Source organism: Takifugu flavidus, chromosome 2 (assembly GCF_003711565.1).
Source record: "Takifugu flavidus isolate HTHZ2018 chromosome 2, ASM371156v2, whole genome shotgun sequence".
Taxonomy (NCBI): domain Eukaryota; kingdom Metazoa; phylum Chordata; class Actinopteri; order Tetraodontiformes; family Tetraodontidae; genus Takifugu; species Takifugu flavidus.
The window spans coordinates 17,186,733-17,201,719 of NC_079521.1; the positions used below are offsets into that span (position 1 = coordinate 17,186,733).

The 14,987-nt window shown below is 42.6% G+C and overlaps 1 protein-coding gene across 1 annotated transcript; it reads left to right on the forward strand.

Moving 5' to 3' along the window:
- Nucleotides 1-114: 114 nt before the first annotated feature.
- Nucleotides 115-14,899, forward strand: LOC130520550 (polycystic kidney disease protein 1-like 2). Its single transcript, XM_057024238.1, is given in 42 exon segments — nucleotides 115-984; nucleotides 1,404-1,562; nucleotides 1,639-1,827; nucleotides 2,047-2,157; nucleotides 2,348-2,495; nucleotides 2,587-2,816; nucleotides 2,908-3,318; nucleotides 3,762-3,892; nucleotides 3,979-4,117; nucleotides 4,228-4,426; nucleotides 4,497-4,602; nucleotides 4,678-4,819; nucleotides 4,924-5,136; nucleotides 5,441-5,583; nucleotides 5,664-5,837; nucleotides 5,912-6,049; nucleotides 6,456-6,596; nucleotides 6,673-6,797; nucleotides 6,873-6,993; nucleotides 7,160-7,288; nucleotides 7,366-7,591; nucleotides 7,707-7,897; nucleotides 7,983-8,213; nucleotides 8,549-8,650; nucleotides 8,750-8,928; nucleotides 9,003-9,149; nucleotides 9,350-9,549; nucleotides 9,774-10,000; nucleotides 10,077-10,293; nucleotides 10,456-10,922; nucleotides 11,450-11,546; nucleotides 11,621-11,758; nucleotides 11,840-11,926; nucleotides 11,929-12,024; nucleotides 12,164-12,494; nucleotides 12,894-13,027; nucleotides 13,103-13,230; nucleotides 13,306-13,466; nucleotides 13,723-13,933; nucleotides 14,026-14,127; nucleotides 14,215-14,346; nucleotides 14,431-14,899. Coding segments are annotated over 42 exon segments (7,440 nt in total). The 5' UTR covers nucleotides 115-659; the 3' UTR covers nucleotides 14,593-14,899.
- Nucleotides 14,900-14,987: the final 88 nt, after the last annotated feature.

Here is a 14,987-nt window from a genome sequence, read left to right on the forward strand (position 1 = left end):
TAATCAGGCTGTTTTTTGCTTTGTCATGATTGCGATTACACAATAACAATGTAGCCAAAACTAAACTACAACTAAAATATTACCTTACATTTAATTCAATTTAAAGGTTAATCAAGCCAAAAATTGAGCAAAATAATCCATAATAATTTTAGAAAACACGATGATTGAGTATTTCCGTAGGCATCTTTTCCTATATGGTGACACTAATTCTAACGATACAAAAAGTGAAATTCATTCTGCTTTTTGTTGTAGGATTCATTCTCACATATTTAAATACTTATTTAGGTAGCTTCTGCAAATGGAAAAAGGTTCACATTTTAAATTAATATTATAATTAATAAGCCTGAAAACAACGGGTCCATGACCAATTAAAGCTTCAGGCTCCAGTTTGACATGGTATAGTAGATATATGAGAAGCTTATCTCTCTCTGCAGCTTGCAGACCCCAACATTATTGGAAACAATACATCAATTAGCCATTGTTGACAGTAAGCCCTCCTGCCTTTTTACTACAGGTGGAGCTTTGTGTCTGCAAAGAATTATGGCTGTCCTCATAGTGGAAGCAATCCTAAAGAGAAGACCAGTGTCAGGGCTACTGACGTCAAGGCCCTTTAAAGACACCAAGCTCCCAGCAAGGCTGACCAGTCTAGAGGAGCAGAGATGGAAAGCTTTACTCTCTCCATACTGACATGTTTGATGATTTGCTTCCTCACTGGCGCCTGTCATGCTGACGATGATGCACATGCCTTCTCGTGTCCAGAGCACCAGGAGGGTTTTGATGCTTCTTGCTATGAGTTTGTGTCCAAACAGCAATCCTTCCTCAATGCCCAGGGATGGTGTGAGCAAGGAGGAGGACACCTTGCTTTCATTCTCAACGATGAAATACAACAATTCCTTCTAAAACACCTGGAGCCGGGTCTGGACTGGTGGCTCGGACTGGCACCGGCAGCTCCAAACCTCACGCTTGACACCACTGCCACTGACGGTAAGATTAATCTTAAATTAATTAGAAATAAGGACGATCTCCTCAAATGCTATCTCAGACAATGTGCATGCCCACTGTGTACAACTGCCATGTGTTTGTTTACTGAGCAGCACCTTTACTGTAGATAAGTCCCCCAAACAACGGGTGTCAGGAAAGCCATTTCTCAGTCCTTTCAGAGACCTTTTTCATGGGTTTGTCGTCAAGTCATCAGATTTACAAGCGTCTTTCTTTCCCTTTCACAAAGAATGGGGATTTGTCAATCACCATGCACTCAGTTTGTTGTTGTATTACATCTGAATGACATCTTAACCCTCATTGAAGATGAGCATATGCCTGTATTATCATCGATGATATTGTCACAACAGTCCTCTTTCAATGATCGAACTGAAGATCCCATTTATTTTTTGTTTTCCCCGCAGGTTCCCTTGCTTGGCTGGATGGCTCAGATATCAGTTACAGCAACTGGGTGAACCCTCCAGACACAGAAGCAGCCTGTGGACATATATTAAAACATTCAGGTTTTCAGTGGGAAGCCACAGCGAACTGCAGCCAGGAACTCAACTTCATCTGCCAGTTTGGTATAAATGTCTCAATTATATTGTTAAACATGTAATATGTTGCTTCCTGTAAGTGATTGTGGATTTTTCCACTTAGAATCGGAGCGATCCTTGGCGTGTAACGACCACAACGCAACACTGCAGTGTGGTTCTGGCCAAGTCATCGAGATAGATGACAGCTTCTATGGTCGAAAGACAATTCACTACTGTCGCTCTGAACTCACAACCTCACCTGCATCCTCCCAGGAGGAGTGCAGCTGGATAGATGTGACGGAGTCCATTACGGGTAACATTAGTCATTTTTGTTTTGTTTTTAATTACTGTTGGATTTATAAACCGTCTAAAGTAACAAAGAATAATCACACTAATGCAAGGTTTGGATCAGCTGTACATTACTACAGGAAAATTAAAAAGAAGAAATCCTCTTTAATGGTTTACATGTAAGGAAAATAATGAAATCTAATATGAGGAAAACTGAACAGTTTGAATTATTTTATAATTCCAGCCCGTTGCCATGGACAACAGTCTTGCCAGGCTTCAGTCAACTTGAGCTCTCTTGGTCAGCCCTGTCCTATGTTGGGAAGCTATCTGTCAATAGAATACCACTGCAAAAATGGTCAGTTTCTGAAAAATTACTTTTCATTTGGTATTTTATGCATTAAATTACATTAAATAAAAACATATATACAGTATATATATATAATCTGACATAATATTACTGTATATATGGATGATGTGAATATATGTTTGTGTGTTTGATTGATTGATTCAACTGTCTGTCAATAAGGTGTTTTTTTTTTAATCAGGCCTCCAACTTTTATTGACAAAGTTGGCAGCCGTCTTTGACAATGTCACCATCACGGTCAGGTGGCTTCTTCAGCCTTTTGAGGGAAACCTTACGTGCACACTGAATGCTGGGGACGGCCATACCATCGATCCATACAGTCCAGTAAAGTGAGGAGGACTCAGTCTCCAACGAGAACATTCGCACTGATGCATGGGTTCACGCTCACTGACTGCATATATTGATGCATTCTGTCCGTAGGATGGAGAGCACTATGATGCACAAATTCAGTCATCCCGGTGTTTTTACAGTCAGTGTGGAGTGCACCACAAGTGACTGGCGTGTAACAGCAGAGAAAACTATAACCGTCCAGGAACCTGTCAGACAGTTCGGTGTCATTAGGTGCTATAGCAGAAACATGTCAACAGATGGCAATAAATGCAACGTGTTCCATGACGGACCTGTGCACGTCCAGGTTCAGGTTGAACAAGGTGAGTCTGTCAAATATCGGGGATAAACCTTCCAGCAAAAGCGACTGAAAAACTGCTTAATGATGTCATTCTTCCCCTCCTAATCAAACAGGAACAAATATTTCTTATGGAATTCTCCTTGATGACCAGTTGCTTGCAAACTCATCTGTGGACAGAGGGACCACACCCTACAACATCACGCTGAGCGTAAATGTGATGGAGAAGCTTGGACTCGGCTGCCACAATCTAACCTTAACTGCCTCTAATAAGATCACAGGTCAACCGGTGTCCTCAGGTCTGGAGCTGTGTGTGCAGGAGCCGGTCAAAGGCCTGCAAGCCTCCATCGTAACAGATGGAGATGATTGTCCGGATTCGACGGATCTCGTTATTAGTGTTTCACTGGAGAAAGGAGCCCCCGTGGAGCTGCTGTTCAGTTTGACAGGAGCCACGGACGCTTTGTCTGAACCCAGGGACATGTTTAACAGCAGCTCAAAAATATATACATTCTCCAGTCCGCTTGAAGGTAAGCCAGTCACTAAAGGTCTAGGGTGGAAGATGTGGCAGCTTCTATAGGTGACATAATAGACTGACGTAGTAAATGCCTGTTCTACAACCTCTCACTTGTCAAAACAACCAGATAATCCACATTTGCTGCCAGGGAATAAGATGGGTTTTTCCATGGGGTCGCCACACACCAGGTTTTTAAAGTACTACATCTATCAGCAAATTAGTACTGGCAATGGAAATTTTGTTTGACACTGTAAAAAGTGACAGATCGCAAGTTTGTCATTCAAGTCATAGCGGAACAATCATGGAGGGGGGCCCTGTTAGTGTTTACTTTATATGAATATCTAGAACTAGCTTCCATATGCATTATAATGTTTTCAAAACATTGATTATAAAAGGTGACAGTCATTAATAGGTCTGATTACTTGTGCTTAAATTCAAATCTATTTTTTGATAAAGGGTTGTCGAAGGTGAATGTACGAGCCATGAATGCCTTGTCTGCCTTTGACGTGGACGTGGACTTGAGCAAGATACTGCACGCTTGCCAGAATTATTCAGACCATTCACTTGATGAATCTGGAAACAGTACAGTATGCAAAAGTAGAAGTATTTCACCCAATTAGGAACAGGTACCGGTGTTTGAGTGTTTGTAGCATGGTTTTCTGTAAATGTACAGATCGGAAATATGAGCATCAACAACGTGAAAATCATCGCTGCTCCAGATACTTTGATGGACAACAGTCAAAGTGTGAGTCTAAATGTAACTGGACCTGACTTATCACCTGAAAACGGACTCACTTTTGAGTGGAAATGTCGTAAGTACAGCAATTCAAATTTCAAATATGACTATTAACAGCAACTAAAACTGGTGTTTTTAAGCAACCACTGTAAACGGTGTATTAAAATCTGAGTTCTTCATGGACAGGAGGAAACTGCAAATGCGGACACAAAACGAAGGGTGACACTCACACTATTGAGAAAGACTGTCTCCCAGATCCCTTTGATATGATCAAGTACGTTGTGGCTGTTAGGAGAGCAACCTGGTTTAGAAAGCCGCTTAAACTTGGCTCGGCTTCAAAGTGCATCAGTGTGGTTCCAAAAAAATTTACAGACGTCACCATCAGGTATGAAGCAGGCTTTTCTGAAATAACTGTCCTCTGCTGGCGCTGACAGATTTATTCTTTTGCCATGCAGTTGTGAGGACTGTGCTTCGATCAGCGTGAACGACCATGTGAAGCTAAGGCTGAACTGTGTTTCAACGTGTCCAGATGTAGTTTGGTCTATTGAAGATCTCAAACCGGTAATTATGCATTTGAAAGAACCGGGGGTTGTTGCGCAACACCCCAAAGGACTGATAAAAATCATCTGCCCCTAGGATGGATTACAAAAATGCCACTTAAAAGCAGGAAGAAAGCCACTTGTTGACAAGCAGGAAGGCAACACTGAATATGTCGTCCGCAGTCAACAGCTGAAACTTTCAAAAGAGACGTTCCGCAACATCTCTGTGGTTGTTTATGGTCTGTTTTCATTTCACAATCAATGTTTTAAATTGTCTTTTTCTTTTAAAGCTGATCAAAACAGTATTTCATGAACGTTTCTGTATGTTTTTCACTTTCAACAGGAAAAACAGAGCCAGGTTTTGCCAACTACACTTTACCGATACCTGATGCCGAGCCAACAAAACCATCTGCAACCGGCGCGCCAGCAGATCCCAGCCCGCCGTCATGTAGCATCTCTCCATCCTCAGGAACAGTCCTCGACGCGTTCGACATCACCTGCAGCGTGAGCGCTTTCTGCTCCACTGGCTGCTCGTACTGTTTCAAAACAGACACAGGTGAGAACTCTTTTTTTTTTATTATCACTGAAAAATAGAGAGGATTTAAAAAAGAAGTCACAGTTATTTAAGGAGATGCCAGTCAGAGAGATTGATATTGCTTTTTTTTAAAAAGGAAACATAGATGTTGGAGATTTTATACAGTCACTATTATCAATGATGTGAGACAGTAGTATTGAAGCTCCTGGTCCCGGGTGAGGAGTTCACTGACGTTAATGTGTGTATGTGTAAGTGCTCGGTGTACGGTCAGCATTACAGAAGAATTCAACATATATTCCATTTCATATCTGTTTTCTTCTTTCAGGTAATCATCTGCGCTGCAGTAGTGCAGCTGAGGTGAGATCTGTGTACCTGCCTCTCGGAGATATGAACAACAACTACAGTCTGACTGTCGTGGTGACTGTGAAAAATGAACGCGGGACAACCACCTCAACTGTCCCCACTCAGGTCCGTCATCTCCTTTATCCCACCTGAACTAACAAATATGAAACCTACATGAACGGTTGTATCTGTTGGTGCTGATGAAGGTGTGGAAAAGCAGCAGCTCGGTGGAGGCTCTCCAGACTACACTGGAAGACACAGTGAGTCAGTTAGAGCAGCAGGGTCTGCTCACCGGTGAGGCTCTCGGACAGATCTTCACCTCGGTTTCTGATATGCTAAACACTGAGGCGAACCAGGATCAGCTGGACGCAAGGATGGAGGTAACGCAGTGATGTTTGTGAGACCTCCTCGTGGCTCAGGTGCCTTGAAATGACGACGGCCCCTTACCTTTCAGCTCAGAGAACAAATGCTGACCAAAATTAGCACAGTTCTGCTGGACTCACCCAGCAACACAACCAACCAAGTGGAAGTAACAGCCAGAGCTGTTGCAGGACTCACTCAGCGCCCGGATGAGCTCAGTCTAGCTGCACAGGTACTGCAGAAAGAGAACGTTCCTGTGACAGGAGCCACGGTCATTCTGTCTGAACCCAGGAGACATTTTTATCAGTAGTAGCTCAAAAATGTATATATTCTCCAGTCCGCTTGTAGGTATGAGCCAGTGTGTGTGTAAGATTTGGCAGCTTCTACAAGTGAGATAAAAGACTGATGCAAAAAATACCTGTTCTACAACCTCTCCTGCAGCTGTTGCCAGGGAATAAAGTGGGATTTTCCCATCATGGCTTACTCCCACGCTAATGTTTTTTTAACATAATAGGTCAATCAGTAAATGAGCACTGAAATGGAAAATTCAACAAATTACAGATGGTAGTTGATGAGAATTACACATTACTTCCTGTGAGGACTGTAACAGCAGCTTTGACGTGTGGGTTTACTTACAGGAGGAAGCTGGTTCCCTGTTGGTAGACCTCAGCTCTGCTCTCAACACTCTCACCATTAATCAGGATGATGGTGGAGAAGTTGTCCATGCAGCTACACCGATAGTCGAGGCAGCCAGTAATATTTTGAATGTCTCCTCAAGCGTAAGTTCCAGTGGTAAATCCCGTCGATGCAATATCCTCCCTCAAGTGTGTAACAATATCTAATGCTTCTTATCAGAAAAAAGTCTCTGATTTTCTCCTCACCGGGATAGACAATGTCCAAAGTGCCCTGTTGATTAATAAGGAATTGAACGGAGAACCGGCCATCATTGATTCTGGTCAGATCAGTGTTTACGTAAACAGGTGTGTATCGCTGACGCTGAAGCAACCGCTTCACTCGGCGTGCTGATAAAATATGATTGATCGTTGCTCTTGCAGGCTATCACCTGAAAACATGCAGATGCAGACTATAAATGTCCAGAAAAACACCTCCTCAAAGTTCTCTTTCCCTCCACTGCCGACTCATATTGTCTCTCCAGAAGAGCCAGTGGATGTCAGAGTAAGTGTGTGTGTGTCCGAACAATACAGTCGGTTCCACAATTTAGTTGTGGTTTTAATTAAAGTTTGTTTTATTGAGTTATTCAGCTAAATTAATTATTTTGCATTTGAAATGATCACATATACTGTGTGCAACAGAATATTAACTTTGTTGCTCTTCCTTTGAGATGATGAGTTTTGAGACAAATCCTTATTCTTGGAAAGAGGGAAACATCACAGGGACTGTCGGATCCGTCTCTCTCACCCGAATGAATGGCACAACCATCCCAGTCCGCAACTTACCCGAGGAGATTGAGGTCGGATTTACTTTTAGAGAGGTTCAAGACTACATTTGGCACTCGCATACCAAACCATGTGATTACTCATGTGTTAGATTCTGCTGCCAAGGCTCGATATTGGGAGGGAGAACAATACTGTCCTGGACCTTGCCAATTTCAGCACAGTAATAATTGAGGTTCCCTCACCGGATGTAACACTGGTGCTGAAATTGGAGCCATCTGATGAAATTTCCTTTATGCTGTTCCTGGGATATAAAGATTATCCATCTGATGAGAATTATGTGGCAAAGACCCGTATTCCTCTCAAGAATTCCACTGCAGGTAAGAGTGAATCTATAAACCGGAGTGTCATTGAAGCCAACATGTGTCATAAATCTACTGTGTAATTACTGAGCACTACAAATGGAACTCTATAACCTCTTCCTCTTTAACAAAGAGGAAAAGTACACTTGGGTCCTGAGTCCCAATGACAGAACAGAGGATGTCGGACTGCACTACCTTGTTGTGAAGCCCATTGTGGAGCCAGGCACCAAATCCGTCAATGCCACCGTCACCGTCATTTCCATCGCGGCGCAGTGTAAATACTGGAACGAAACCCAGTCTTCGTGGAGTGAAGATGGCTGCAGGGTGGGTTGCAAAATCCAAACTCCTTAGTGGAGTCCATGCAAATTAGATGTGAAATTTCATTGAATGTGTGTATTTTTTTTAACAGGTTGGACCTCTTACCACACCTTTAGTCACCCAGTGCCTCTGTAACCACCTAACTGTCTTTGGCAGCTCTTTCTTTGTCATGCCTAACTTAGTAGATGTTTCACGCACAGCAGAACTTTTTGCCACGTTCACCAACAATCCAGTTGTGGTGTGTTTTGTGGGGGCCATCTTTGCCATTTACCTCCTCGTGGTTGTGTGGGCACGAAGGAAAGACATCCAGGATTCAGCTAAGGTAAATGACACTGAAGACTTTAGTGAAGCCAGTACAGGTTACAAACTCTTTAAACGGGAAATGTAAACAACAACGTATACTTTTTATTCTTCAAACTAGTCAGAGCTATTAAATACTATCAGCAAATGGTATGTTTTAATCACAAAATAGTCCCCTGATGCAACTCGATGAAATATAAAAAACAGTAGATACCAGTAGCATACCAGATTTTCAAGTAATTACCCTCTTCTTTGACTGATGTCCTGCCTGGTTTTCACATTTATCTCAATTATTATTAATTCTGTTTTTGTATTTATGGATCAGAAAGTGATTAATTAAATGACATGCACCTCTAGGTGAAGATAACACTTCTGGAGGATAACGACCCTTTGGCTGAGTATCGTTATTTGCTGGTTTTTAACACAGGCCATCGACGTGGTGCAGCCACTTCCTCTCAGGTCACTAACACCCTTTAAACCTTATATTGTCTTGGCATTGTGCACTGATTCATGCTATTTATATTTGTGTTTGTCTGGACATATATATAATTGCACTAGGTCACAATAACTCTTCTGGGCTCAGAAGGAGAAAGTGAGCCGCACCACCTCACAGACCCTGAAAAGCCAGTGTTTGAGAGAGGTGGGGTGGACATGTTTGTGTTGACCACACACTTTTCCCTCGGAGAGCTGCAGAGCATCAGGCTATGGCATGACAACTCTGGAGAACACCCTGCATGGTAGCAGGAGCACGATTTACTGACTTGTGTCACATGCTGTGAGCACAGTATTAACATAATAATGCTAAACGCAGGTATGTCAACAAAGTAATAGTGCAGGATCTGGAAAGTGATCGGAAATGGCACTTCCTCTGCAACTCCTGGCTGGCTGTAGATGTTGGAGAGTGCAGTCTTGACAAAGTCTTCCCTGTTGCCACAGAGACAGATTTGAAAAGGTTCAGGTAATACAAACACTCAAAGCAAACCACCTCAGGGAGGGGGGCACTTTCCCCTCTTCTTTTAACTGCTTGAAATGTTTTCTCATGTTATTTTGCTTGTTTCATCTCTGTCGAGCTTTTGCTGCTTGTTGTATGAAAAGCGCTATGCAAGAAAATGTTGATGGATCGATTGGTTGATATTTAATATATTGAATATCTTTTAGTAACTTATTCTTCATGAAGACAGCCAAGGATTTCCAAGATGGCCACATATGGTTTTCAGTCATCAACCGCCCTCCTTGCAGCACCTTTACTCGGGTGCAGCGCGTGTCTTGCTGTTTTTCCCTGCTGCTCTGCACCATGTTGACCAGCATCATGTTCTGGGGCATCCCCACTGACCCCTCTGAGCAAACCATGGACCTTGGTAGGAAACCAAAGCGGGAAAATAAATGGAGAAAACAGTCTAGCGGAAACTACTGTAGCACTTTGTGTATTCAATCAGTACCGGTACTTGCCTTTTGAAAGAGGTCAAAAAGACCGAGGCATTGTCCGTCTCTTGTAAAGCCCAACCACTGTACCATTGATTCAGTTGATGTTTGAAGGACGCACACTTTCCTGAATTCTGCCAACCCTCAATTCTCCTTGCAGGTCATATTGAGTTCACCTGGCAGCAGGTCATGATCGGAGTTCAAAGCTCCATCATCATGTTCCCCATCAATCTGCTCATTGTGAGTATCTTCAGAAACACTCGTCCCCGGGAAAAGGCTACCAAAGCAGACGCATCCAATCAGGGAAAGAAAGGTCGAGTTTCCCCGTCAAAGCCCTCCTCCCCAAAGAAAGAGTCAAAAGACATCACACCGGACACCGTGATGAAAGTTAGTGTTTAAAATCAGTGATTTAGAGGTTATCATTCACTCATTTTCTTTAGTGAGTGTGGTGTTTCTTTACCAGGACATTAAGAGAATTGCACAGTCACTGTTAAAGGCAATGAAGAGCCCAGTGCCTGACATGGAGCTCCGACCTGGTCAGCAGGTGGACATCAACACTCTGCTGTCTCTGCTGGAGGACATTATCAGACTGCAAAACTGGGCAGCTGGAGATTTCTACACAGATGAGATCAAGAAGGATCACTCCAAGACCCTCAGTTTGCACTCAGTCAATCTACAAGGTAGTCAGGATGAAGTTTTAGATATTTGATTGTCTGGTTTCTTACAAGCTCCACAGCAGTTTGACTGACCGGATCATCTCATTGTATTAACTGCTTTTGATAAATTAGGCGTTATTAATAGCCTGATGTTGATTTAACTATTCCTGCATTTCCTTTGGCCAGATAATAGCCTCTATGGTAGTCCCGAGAAGACCTCGGAAGAAAATCCAAAGAGGAGCGGCAACAGTCGATACCTTTACAGGCAGCTACATCGTGTCGAGAAGGAACTGGGTTTGCTGGGGCCTTCTGGTTTTCCATACCCGGACAGGTACAACAGAGCCGTGCAGCAAGTCCAGGGAATTAAAGGTCTGTTGGAATATGATCTGCCCTCATCCAGCCTGGAAACAGCAAAGCTCAACGGCAGTGTCAGTCTAGAAGAGAGCGGAGACTCATCCAAGAAATGCTGTCAAAGAGGGCTGCCCTGGTGGTTTGTGTTTGTTGGCTGGACATTGGTCATCGCGACCAGCGGCGTGTCCGGGTATTTCACCATGATGTACGGACTGACCTACGGAAAAGACCGTTCTATCAGCTGGCTCATCTCCATGCTGGTTTCCTTCTTTGAGAGTCTGTTTATAACTCAACCTCTGAAGGTGAATTATCTTACAGTTCACGGTTACCACAGAAATAGACTTATTTAGTCCTAATTAAACTGTACATGTATGCAGAGAGGAAAGATTCAGACAAAAATCTAGACTTTTTTTATACATATATTTCAAGAGCTTTTATCACAATCTTAATTGTATCTGTTTGCTATTACATGACTTTTATGCCTTTACTTCAAAATAACAGGATGCATCATGACAATTCAAAAATTCACGACAAAATTTGTTTTAAAACTATGCGATTATAGCTTTACAATATTTTTAAAGGATATACAGTATATTTAAAATTGTAAACATGATATAAAGAAAATTAATCAGATGATTTATCTATTCCATACAAAGAATTTAATACAATTCTGGTTGAATTGGAATCTTTATTCCAAAAATAGATGGAAGTCTACTATTCAATATCGAAGCCTCACTGAGCAGAACAAATTTGTGTTCAGACAACGAAGCAAACAGGTGTATATCATCAAAACTGTTACTCTCCAGTAACCAGAACTATTATTCCTCAGGTTCTTGGTTTTGCTGCATTCTTTGCACTCGTTCTGAAGAAAGTTGACCAGGAGGAATTTGGAGAACCACAGATAAATGAGAGCCTGCGATACGCAGGTACATTAATATCAAGATTTCTTTTCTGCTCAATACACAGAAACCAACAAAAACGATCTAATTTTCTCTCTCAGATCCTGACATGATGTGCGCAGTGAGAAGAGACAGCACGTGCAGCTTTTATCAGCCGCCGCCCCCCACTGACATCGAGAGGATGAGAAACAACATGATTAAAGAGCAGAAAGTGTTTGCTCTCATACGGGAAATCCTCGGTAAGGAAACCACTTTGCTATTTGACAACAAAGTATACAGCACTCATGGCGTGTGCCTCTAATAATCTGCCTGTGGTTCAGCATACGCAGGCTTTATGTGGATGTTGCTTCTGGTGGCATATGGTCAGAGGGACCCCAACGCTTTCTTTTTGACCCAGCACATCGACAGAGCTTCAGCAAAGACATCTCGGACAGCATGAGCATTCAGGATGTGTTCAACTGGGCCAACGCAACCCTGCTGAGCAACCTGTTTGGGGAATACCATGGTCAGATTGTTGCAAAGTTCCAAAAAACATCCCCTCAAAAATCATACAGTTCACTTTGGCTTTAGAAAACTGATGAGATATTTCAAAACCCATTCTGTTGATAGTTGCCTATAAAATATGCTTTAAAACTGCATTTCAGGATTCATCACGGATGGAAATTCAAAGTTGGTGGGTAACGCGCGCCTTCGACAGGTGAGGGTGAACAAAGACTCCTGTCACACGGCTTCTTCAATGCAGCAGCCTGGGAGGGACTGTCATGCTCAGTACTCCTGGGATCTGGAGAACATGGGCTCTTACGGCCCGGGCTGGAGCTCAGTTGTGGTTGACAACACCTCTCAGAACCTTGACAGCCCATGGGTGTACCAGTCTCAGGGTAGACTGAGGGCCTACCCAATCTGGGGCAACATGATGCTCTACAGAGGAGGGGGGTTTGTGGTGGATCTGGGGCCAGATTCACAAAACTCCAGCAGGTAGGTGTTTTAATACATCAACATAAAAGTAAGGGCGTGATGTAGGAAAGATAATGACTACAATGATTTGATTAATTAGATCAGTTATCCCCCCCAGTAGCCCACTATGTAGTTTTAAGCTTTTACTTTAATCAGGATATGAAGATCAGGCATCAGAAGAGTATATTTCTGCTCATATCCCCATTAGGAGACCACTAGATACTCTACCATGTTATTTCCAAATGAGTGGGTTGATCATATTCTATGGCCACGCCCTGAATGATCTGCAGTGATGCAGGATTATGCACCCATCCCCCCCAAAACAAAATCACTCGTGAAATATGTGACTACAAAGCAGTTTCTAAATACAGACAGGGATATTTACAATTTTCCCACGCCGCTAACGATATTCCTCGGCAGAGTTCTTCGGTACCTCTATGACAACACGTGGATGGATGTGTACACCCAAGCCGTCTTTGTGGAATTCACTGTGTACAATGCCAACGTCAACCTTTTCTGCATTGTGACACTCATGTTTGAGACCACAGCCACCGGTACGTAGCCCTTGTTCAACTGCTAAGAAGAAGCTTTCACATTGTTAAAACTCCCATTGTGACTCTGACCACCAGGAGCTTTCCAGTTCCGCACTGAGCTGCAGAATGTGCGTCTGTACCAGTCGACCGGTGGCCTTCACATCTTTGTCATGGCCTCTGAAGCCATCTACTTCCTCTTCATCTTCTATTACATGGTGGTCCAGGTATAAAGTTAGAAGATCCTAGTTAAGTCATAATAATCACAGGTAAAAATGAATGACACTGGCCACTCCTGCCAGGGGAAGCTGATGAGGCAGCAAAGATGGGCTTATTTCAGAAGTAAGTGGAACCTGCTAGAGCTGGCCATCATCATTCTCAGCTGGAGTGCACTTTCTGTCTTCATCAAGAGAACTTTACTGGGAAAGCGGGACATTGAATACTACCAGAGCAACAAAGATCAGTAAGGGAAACACTAAATTTGTTTTTTTTTTCTTTGTTTTTTATTCATATACTAATATGAGTAGCATTCAGAATTAGCATACTGATAAGAAAAGTGCAGTGGTGACACTCGTGGGTAGCATGGATATTGTATTATAATAGCAAAACCTTTATATGCAATGTTTTTAAAAAAAAAAAAAAAACAACAAAAAAAAACCTACTGCACTGCCCAGTTTCCAGTATTAAAACAAGTCAGTGTTCTCTCATGCAATCTTTAGATATGCCAGTTTCCATGAGACAGCCAAGGCAGATGCAGTGCTGGGGTATCTGATAGCCTTCCTGGTGTTGTTGGCTACAATCAAGTTTTGGCACCTGCTGAGACTGAATCCAAAGCTGCACATGATCACAGCCACACTGCAGCGAGCCTGGGCTGACATTTCAGGCTTCCTAGTGGTCATGGCCATCATGTTTCTGGCCTACTCCATAGCTGTGAGCAGTTTCCCACAACTAACACCCACAGGTTGCAGTATATGTCCTTCTGGGGTGCCTGCTAACAAAGGGATCATCTGTATGCTTTTCAGTCTAATCTGATGTATGGCTGGAAGCTGTACTCCTATCGGACTCTGTTGGACTCCGCACAGACCATGATCAGCCTGCAGCTTGGCATTTTCAACTACGAAGAGGTCAGTTTTCAGATTATTATGATTGTACCAGAAACAAGAATAACAGTTGTTGCCTGTTTTGCCCATTTTTTCTTTGTTATCTGTCAGGTTCTTGACTACAATCCGGTACTTGGTGCATTCCTCATTGGCTCCTGCATCGTGTTTATGACCTTTGTGGTGCTCAACCTCTTCATCTCTGTTGTGCTAGTGGCATTCAGTCAAGAGCAAATATATCACAAGGTAACTCACCCATGGCGACACTTTATATATAAAAACATACTCTTGAGTCTTTGTCCTCTTTCTAATTCTCCTTTTTCTGTACAGCCGTCAGAGGATGAGGAAATTGTGGACCTGATGCTGATGAAACTTGGCAGTCTGTTTGGTCTCAAATGTAAGAAACAAGGTGAAGAAGACCAAACAAGGAATGCCACCTCTTCTAATAATGAGCCTTCAACTATTTCTCCTGGAAACAGTTTTTCTCCCTGAATACTTTGATGCAGTTAGTTTGCTATTAGTCAGTGATGTTAACCAACCTGAAGCTTCGTGACTAAATACTGAATCATCAGAGTTTTTCTTCTACATTTTTACTGAATAGAAAATAAGATCTTGAAACTGTCTTTAGCTTTAAAACACACATATTTATTCACTTATGGTCTCTTTTGCTAAGGTTAAATCCGAGCGTGTGTTGCTGTTGTACTTAGTAATATATTGTTCGCAACATTTTCTTCCATGTATGTATAATACACTGTGGCAAAGTTAGTCATAAAGGCATCTTGGCTACTTTCTAACTTAACTCGTCTAGATGTTGAAAGGTTTCTGTGATCATCTATTTCACTCCCCCTAACGCTCTACACCTCAACAGCGAATTTTCGCACACAAGA